The sequence below is a fragment of the Lepisma saccharinum genome, chromosome 6 (genome assembly GCF_977018435.1).
Source record: "Lepisma saccharinum chromosome 6, izLepSacc3.1, whole genome shotgun sequence".
NCBI classification, from domain to species: Eukaryota; Metazoa; Arthropoda; class Insecta; order Zygentoma; family Lepismatidae; genus Lepisma; species Lepisma saccharinum.
In genome coordinates this window covers 41,288,677-41,298,098 of record NC_139234.1, presented here as the reverse complement: position 1 = coordinate 41,298,098, position 9,422 = coordinate 41,288,677, and the positions used below count along the sequence as shown (strand labels likewise).

At 37.6% G+C, this 9,422-nt stretch overlaps 1 protein-coding gene across 1 annotated transcript; it reads right to left on the bottom strand.

Moving 5' to 3' along the window:
- Window positions 1-2,215: 2,215 nt before the first annotated feature.
- On the bottom strand, window positions 2,216-6,956 carry LOC145989359 (uncharacterized). Its single transcript, XM_083124694.1, has 3 exons — window positions 6,671-6,956; window positions 3,311-3,621; window positions 2,216-2,402 (listed from the first exon to the last, which is right to left on the bottom strand). Exons 1-3 carry the CDS (start codon window positions 6,927-6,929, stop codon window positions 2,385-2,387), a joined length of 588 nt encoding a protein of 195 aa, XP_082980820.1. The 5' UTR covers window positions 6,930-6,956; the 3' UTR covers window positions 2,216-2,384.
- Window positions 6,957-9,422: the final 2,466 nt, after the last annotated feature.

Genomic DNA, 9,422 nt, shown 5'->3' with positions numbered 1-9,422 from the left:
CATATAATTAATCAAGAATGTATGTTTCTTTTTATTTTTTCACGTCATCTAAATCCTCTTCAGGTAATCGTTACAATAAAGCAACATTTGGAACTCTAAACACGACCTAATTCTTCACCAAAAGGCCAATATAACATTTGTTGTTTCAGCACCACAAATAAACAAGTAACTTATATGAATTCCATTTATTCAAGTTCCACCATGTTTACTGTCACACCAGAAATGGACTTTAATTGGGATATATCAGTTTTCTTTTTTACGTTATCTACGAAAATTAATGCATAATAATAATAGCATATGCAAAATTATAATCACAGACTTTGTAATTCGTTAGCTGTAAATAATAACTTTTTGTTGTCTTGATTGAAATTGTTGGATTTTTCTATATGTTTTGACATTATTTTCCTTCCTGTCGTTATATTTCTATTTTGTGCCATCTATACCTTTCCGCGTAATAATAATGATAATATTCTCAAAATTTATTAGTATTATTGTCAATGTTATTACATGTTAGAGACAGCTTGCAAGGGTGCATCACGAAATACGTATATTTGTAAATTATCGTAATGAGAATGGCAACCAGGAAACTGTACCACTAGTTGCATACATGAAGGATACAATATATCAATTTTTGAGGATACTATCGGTCTGACTGTCACACGGGAGACCCGGCTTCAATTCCCGGAGTGGATGATTTTTCAGGTAGAAAGTTCTCAAGTGATGTACATGTATGGAGAGGCTCTGAGGTTCACCCAGCCTCAACCCGAGGACAACCATGGCTGGGAGAGTAAATGTAGCCGAAGGGTGTTGCTGATCATGCTCCATGTCGTATTGAATTGTTGACCAAGCTCACTGAGCGAGACAGCTGGGGCATGAGTGTCCGTTGTCCCTCATTAAATTTATCTTCATTATCCTCATAGTCACGATCAATCAATAGTGTCAGGAAAGAGGACATAAAATATGAAATATGCTGTCGCGTTATATCTAAACTCAAATTAAATGACAAATACGTGAAATTCCAGAAGAGAAATATGTAATTTGAAACCGGAAGCGTTTTGAAAGTGGCAAGTAGATGGCATTGCCTATCAAAGTGTGCCGTGACCGTTTCCTTCCTCGAGGTGGCAGCTAATATGCAACTCTGGCACGACAAGGTTGCAGAAAAACTGGCAAGGTCCCGACAGTTGCATGGATAAAGTGACGTAAAGTAAGTAGTACATCCAGCGGTAACCACAGTAAGGAATTCTCGTAGAATCTTCAATTACTCACAAGTGTTTTTGTCGGTTACGTACTGTAACCTGTGAAGAACAGTTGTAATAGTTATTTTTTAGTACACAGACCAGCCCAGCTATTTGCCTAGTTTGTGGGTAGGAGGAAATGGTTAAGTAACCTTTATCAATCTCCCAAAGGTTTCTAGGTGCCTGGGCTTGCTGAGTGGTGATTTGGTTTGGTTTATTTGACTTCGCTTTTCTGCCGCTTCTGGCTAGTCGCAAAGACAAGGATGAGTGATGCTACGATGATATTGATGAAGAGACTCTCACAACGAACACTAATGCCCAGGCTGTGATTCGAACCCGGGACCCTTGGCATCATAGCGCGCTGTGCTAACCAGCTCAGTGGTGATGACTGACTGGAAAGTGACGTTTATTGATTGATTAAATTGATTTATTTGACTTCACTTTTCTGCCATTTGGATAATCGCAATTGTGAGAATGGTTATAAGATGGAATTGATTGATTAAGGACAGTCACAAACACATGTGGACAACACACTACACACGTCGCCGCCACTGCCTTCCACTCCTGTTTATATTATGCAATATAACCATGCGAATTCATAGTCGGAATGAAATGCCTACGTTACGAAACGTAATACATTAGAGTATTCTTCTGTGTACCGTATCAATGATATTTCACAGTTTAACTTAGTTTTGAGCGGGTGAATTTGCTTAGCCCTTTTAGTCTTAAATTTGACATTGAATTTTCAGTGTGAAATTTGTCTTTCTCTAGTAACCGGAGAACTAATTCTATTCAAAGAAATACTCTATTTTCGAATTAGAAAAAAGTGTCAGACCACTGCCGTGGAACACTACAGGAAGGCCGAGAAGGTCACCTGACACTCTGGATTACTTTCTCTTCACGTCTTTCTTCATTTTGTAGAAAAGTAAACTAAATCACATCTTTTCAAATTTATGTACAACTTTATTTGTGTATCTTATAATAGGTAATACAGAAAGATTATCATGCTTTTAAAATCTTTGCTAATAACATTAAATAACAATAATATAGCATAACTTAATATTCAGAGTTCATATTGTGAACAAATAAAACAATAAATAAAAATTAATATAAGTTAAAAACGTTGAGGTTGGGTTTTACACTGTTCGTCTAACTGGAAGCCGCCGACTGAAAGAAAATGAAACTTTATATTAGAAACATGTAATTCTAACAGTTTAAATGCAATAAAAAAATCTTGTACTAGACTATTATTATAAATAAGCAAGAGAGAGAGAGAGAATTGCAATTGTGCTCCACCTTGCTAGCATCGGATCATATATCGAACTCTTTGCCCAGCCTGTTTAGCCACTGCTGACTGCAGCATACAATTGTCCAAGAAGCATGGACGGTGTAATAGTTCCACTGGTGGGCGCAGAATTATTTTCTGGAGGGTCTGGAATTGTAAAAGTTCATAGCTGCTCTCTGCGGTGGCGGCATACGCAGCAAAATATTTCGTATATTAAAAACTGTCCACTCACAGAAATGGCAATGTCCATTTCAAAAACCGCTCTGGTTTTTCCCGAGTTCTTCACTGGTTTTTATTTGAAAATGTTGATTTTCACAAAATTTCGGAGCGGTCTTTAGCCTCTTCAGCCCCCCTCTGCATACGCCAGTGAACAGTACGCAAATAGTTTGTTACCATTTACATTATTCATCTTGTATTTCGACAATGACTTGTTCAAGAATTGAAACAAAGGGGACAGGTTACTGTATAATTAAGAGACTGTAGACTCATCATCCCCCTCTGCGTACGCCAGTATATAGTACCCAAAGAGTTTGTTACCATTTACTTATTCACCTTGTATTTTGACAAGAATTGGAACAAAAAGGACAAGTAGTTTTGTAGTGACATTCAACCCTTAAAATTTTAACAATCCGTCGACAGGTTTCATATTTAAATTTGATTGGTTGGTTGGTTGATTTCGCGTTTTGTGCCAGAACCGGGACATTGTCAGGAAATTCCCACCTTAGACCACCCACCCGTGGTACAGACGGAATACCGACGGTACCGTAATGATGCTAATTTATGTACTCACCTCTTTTTCTGGCTTGGGAGTCTGGGGCCTACCGCCCCATTTCTCCTTGGCGGAAACGACATTCTGCAACACACGGTCGATGCTGCTCTTGTCGACATATTCAGAATTCTGGCCCATGAAACCACCAGCCCCCTTGTTCTTGTTGAAAAGCTTTGATAATCCAGTCAGCCCAGCAATGACCAATGAGATTATGGAAACAAAGAGAGCCTTCATGGTGAGAACCTTAAGGGCGATGAAGCCAATGGTGAGCATGAAGACGAGGTAACCTCCAAACACGTATGGAATGACTCTCCTCTTCTTATGTTGTCTTCCTGGGGAAAAAAAACAAAGAAAAATTGTATACAGTAACAGGATATTGATAGCAAGGACATACATTCCGGACCCCCGCGAATGACTTACCAAGTTCTAAATAAAACAATGAAAATATACTCATTTAGCATTCGTTGTATAATTGATGGTTATTATTTTTCTATGAACTTATTGGAAGAAAATGTTTATATTGGCATCATACGGCTTTGAATAACATTACAAAGAACATTTATGCACACTACTACTCATAATAATATACATAAAATATAAATCAGCAACTTTACTACTCTCCAATTGCATGTAACATCATTTTTATTATTCAATAAATATTCAATTTTCATCTATTTGACATTAATTTTATTGACAGGGTAGTTGTTTTTATATAAATTATTCCGATCTTAACTACAGTTAAGCTACATAAAGAATATAATTATTACAAATTAAACATTATTATTATTACTATTCTCGAGACACTTCGGACTGCCCCCCCCCCCGAAAAATATTTCTAGAAACGTGCCAGCAAGGTAATCTGTAAGAATGACGTTTATATCTATGTAAAAATCAAATTTATGCTACAAATTGGTCCGCCACGTCGATGGCTGAAGGCGTCGAGTAGCATGCGGGGGAAACCCTAAGGTCATAATTTTACCGAGGTGTTGTGGCAACAACACGAAAAAATTCTAAATAATGTTAAACACAATGAATACAAATGATGAGACAAGATATATCCATTTGAAATGTTCTGATTTTTCTAGGTCCCGGGTTCGAATCCCGGCCTTGACATGGGCGTTCTTTGTCGGTGTCCCTTCATCAATTTCGGCGTATCATCACTCATCCTCATCTTCGAGATTAGCCAAGTAAAAAAAACTAAGTCATCAATAGGGCCCGGACGTTTAGGATTTTATAGACATCATTTTAGACTTTATAGGGTAAGGACGGGGCAAACGGACACTGGGGCAAACGGACATCCCCTAAGAAAAGTACGAATATTTTCGGTTTGAAGTTAGCAACAGTGCAGCAGTTTGAGTTCTGTACGAACCTGAACGTTTGCGAGCAGTTGTGTTGAGCATCGGAAGAAATCGTGAAGAAGAAACGTGTATCCAACATAAAAACCTGACCAGGTAAGCAGAAAATGTACGTGCAAAACATTGAATACAAAAATATGTGTTGCGAAAACAAGGATTGCATGGGTTACTATGGTTCCGCCAAAGTTGTGATTTGAAGTGTGGTGAAGGCAGTGATTCCTTTATATATACACACGTGTTGACAACATTGTGCTGCCATCTGGTGGACTTTTTCGGAATGTAAAATCAAAGGCTACAAGTGGGGCAGATGGACAGGTTTCCGTTGGGGCAAACGGACATAGATGAATTGTATTGCATTTAACTATTGTTAGGTACTTTTTGATTGAGATACTAATGTATATTTGACTCAGTAATGGAAATGGCAAGTATGAAATGTATATAATGCATTTTGTACTTTTCAAATGTTTGTGTTTCTAATACAATGGTGAGACATCTAGAACGAACAATGCTGTAAATGGGTTCAATGCTTATGGAATATACGTATATCGTTAATCCACAACGACTGCCTGGGCATGTCTTTGTTCCTGCAACTGTCCATGTTAAAGATGAGCGATCATCAGAGCCTACAGCAAGAGAAGAGGATGTGTCATCTCGTGGAAGTTTTGAGGAGCTAAACCCTTTGCCATCAACTTCTGGGACCTGCAGCAGGAAACGCAAAACTGGGCAATTACATGTATTGAGGGATCCTTCTTTCATCGCCTCAAGTACAAAGAACTGAAAGCTGCAGCAAAAAAAATCAAAGAAGTTTAAACGCACCACAAGTGATGAGTGCCGTAGATGCAAGGATGTGTACAACAAGGGTCAAAATTGGGTGCAGTGCTTAGTGTTCTCTCTGGTTCCATGTAAATTGTGTTGCAAAGGGAAATGAGCCATATTATGTTGTTGTTATTGTGAGTGTGATGATAGTTCATAAATCATCACGTGTCTGTCTGCCCCGATCAAATGTCCGTCTGCCCCGAACGTGCGGGGTAAACGGACACTGCGCAACTTGGGATTGATCAGACTATTTTGAGACAGATATTCATTTGCTTGCATACTATGTGCTATCATGTGTTAACTGAAGGTTCACACGTTTTATGCCCATAGTTATTTTCATTCTTCAATAAAATGTTTCACAGGTATTTTGAAAATTGTGCTTAGGGTGTTCGTTTGCCCCGTCCTTACCCTAAAGAGATGATTTAGCCATTTTTAGGATTTTTTCCCTACCCGTATTTTTATTGAAATCAATCACAAATCTTTGCATTTACATGAGCATCAATACTACAAACACATTTTCCTTCACATATTACATGTTTACTAAAATTTATAGCATACAAAGAACACAGTTTTTAGAAAATGCAGAAAATAATAAAAATTTAAAAGTGTAATTGTTAAGCTATTTTCTTTGTAATGCCAACTTTCCTTCCCTTTCTTTTTTATCATGCCCTTTCCCTTCTGTCATTTCCATTCCCCCTTCTGTGAGTGTGTGTGCGAGAGAGGGGGGAGAGAATACTTTTTCATATTGCCGTACAGTTAACAATGTGTTCACTCTGATGAAACAAAACAAGGTATCAGCATTTTTTAATTTTTTTTTTTACATTTATTTAGCCGAAAAGTTTGATTTAGCCTCTTTTAGGATCGTAACTCCTTTTAGCCGTATCTAGGACCTATAGGATCCATGTATTTCATTAAGAAATGGCTAAATCGAAAATATATGTTGGAATAGTGACGTTACCAAGTAGAATAAAATAGGTTAAAACCTGAGAATACGGGCCCTAGTCATCAACATCAATCTTAATTCTATTTATTGAATACTATAATGATGAAAACAAAAAGAAATATACATTCTTTTATAATGATGTCGCGAGAACCTACAAATGGTGAATTGTATATTCGTTTCTTTAAATGACTTTTTCTTGCTTTGTACATCAGGCTGGTGAACATATTATTTACCAATTAATTTGCAACGATTTACTCAAGTACTTACGTCCTTCTTCCACCTGGTGAGATTCATCCTGAATGAAACTCGAGAGCCATCCGCCCAAGCTTCCAGCCTCAGTCTCTGTTGACGATGCTTCGTTGTTCTTCTCGAGATGCACACCTAGCTCCTTCTCTTCGTCGCAACCAGCATCCGAACATTCCGAAGCTGTTTTCTGAACAGTTTCATCTTCATTGCTGGAGCCGTAGACGCTCTGCAGACAAACTGCGGAAACCAACAAAAGAAAGGCGACCTTTGTTGAGACCATGGCTGCTGCTGCTGCTGCTTCTGTGAGTGGGTGGTGAAATGATGCTGCACACTGGGACTCAGGCGTTTATATTGCGAACTGCATTTTCACATTTTATCGCCATCCAAATGGAAGTGAAAGGCGCTATAAACCACGTAGGTCCAACTTTCTTGCATGTATTCAATTATCGTTTACAGAAAAGAGAAGTTTATAATAACTTTCATCGAGTAATGTTCAGCAGCGGTCATGAAATTTTATAAGCTTATTCTTTTCTTAGGCCAGGTACTTAAAAAGATACAATTTCATGGTTCAATGTTCACGAAATGTTTACCCAAGTTCCAACAGATGAAATATACTCTTGTGTCATGTTCTTACAGCTGATCGTAACTGTACTACAGTAATGAATAATTAGGAGATAGATCATCATACTCAACATGAACGTTTAGGCATCAGTCTGCAAAATGCTTCCATAAATGTTATCAGAAGATCAGTTTGGATTCAGAAGGAAGAGATGAGTTCCGAGACGTGCAGGGATGTATAAACCAATAACTGCAGGAAGAATAGAATGGCAAAATGCAATGACAGGTGCAGGGTGGAGTATATGAAAAAAAATCACTCAAGATGCGAGTTGCGAAAGTTACAGGGAAATGAAGACATTAGCGGACGATATGAACAAATGGAGAAATGCAACGAAGCAAGAAGAGCGTAGTATAAACAAGATCCACAGCAACCATGGGGTCATGTATCGAGATCATGGGAAAGAACAGTAAAATGTAAAGCGAGAAGAAAAATAATGGTGGAGTAACATTTTCGAATGGATAAGAGAACTTGATCTTACCAACTCCAAGGTACAGCTATCAGAAGAATAAGAAATTCTTCCATACCCCGCACCCTATTACATATTCTTTGTGAGGACAACCACCCGCAATTAGGTCGTGAATATCTGAAAAATGTTGAAGGAAATTTAGTGATAACAAGAAGTTTATGGAACAGAAGATTAAAAAACCCGTAAATATGTTAGTGAAGTTTCTGTAAATCAGATTCAAAGCACATTTACCCCCTATGCTTGTGCCAAACATAGGCATTTCTGATTTCCTTTTCCTAGTATACTTCTGTTATCTGTGGTGACAAAATTCAAGTCGAGTCAGATATAGTACAGTTGTGTACAGAAGAGAGCACGGTACTACAATCTAACACCATCTATGGGCAATAAAAAATGAGAGTTTTGCTGTATATTCATTCTACATATAAAAAAATCCTACAAGGAAAGTTAATTTTACATGCACTTGTTTTCAGAATTATTATTTGACAGATATTTCGGGGATATTAACCCCCAAATCTCCATCCCTCGGCACGGTCTTGGACTAATATATTGAGATGAGGGGTGGAAAATCCGAGATCGATGTTGAGCGAAGTATGTTGTACGTATTAAGGACAGTTTGGCAGTTTCTCCTGTCTCGAAAGCATGAAAACATCTGCGATGCGACTGGATACACTGATCACACGTCACCCACTGAAAACCCGTTTTGCAGACCTTTGCCCTGAAATTTCTAATTTTTTCTCTCTTAAACCTCATACAGGCCTGACCTCTTTCTGTCCTCTGCATTGTACAGTATAACCTTCGTACTGTCTTCATTATTCACATTGTGAATGCTCTCCTATCTTCAATACAACAAACCCAACAAGCATCGCAAATATTTTATCACAATACTTCATTTCCGAGGTTATTTTCATTGAGGTTCTTTGGGATTTACTTGAAGTTTTTCACATTCTTCCTTAACCTTACCGAGACATTTGAATAGCCATCATCATTAACTTTATTTACTTATCAAGTTACTGTAACTAGCTTCTGCAGAGACGGGTACTTCTTGTAACTTTACTAAGGTGCAAATAATTAATTTTCATATAATGTTCGCCATCTATATTTTTTATATTCATTTACTTAATTAAAAAATCAGTTTGGATATTTTTATTAAACTGTGGCTCTAAGTAAATAAAGCAATTTACTAACTTAGTACACTGAACCTAAGCAACCTTAACGATTGGAAGGAACAGTAATAGGTACATGAGACACAGTTCTCTTGAGACCAGGCCACGGAAAGACCGAATCACACCCGTTCTATTTGCTTGCTTTGCTGCGGCATCAACGAATCGGAGGAAGCTTTTGGTCATGTGAAGATAATCTCTGTGATTTTTCGAAGGAAAAGCGGTTTTCGTCTGTGGTTTTTGAGTGTTCGTTGTGTGACAATTTTTGTTCTTTGCTCGATAAAGAGTAGCAGAAATAAGAAGCATTAGTGTTTATTAATATTTAGAAATAACAATGAGATTCGTACACGACATATGTGATTAGCCGATATTGAAAATATTTATTATTAGCAGTGTATTAAATGTTTATTATGTTTATTATTTAGTTGAACAATTTTTTTTAACCTATCCAGCGAATCTCGTGTATAATTTAAGGAAGCCTACACTGTAAAAAAAAAGGCCGTAATTTTACGGTGACCCCACCGGCAG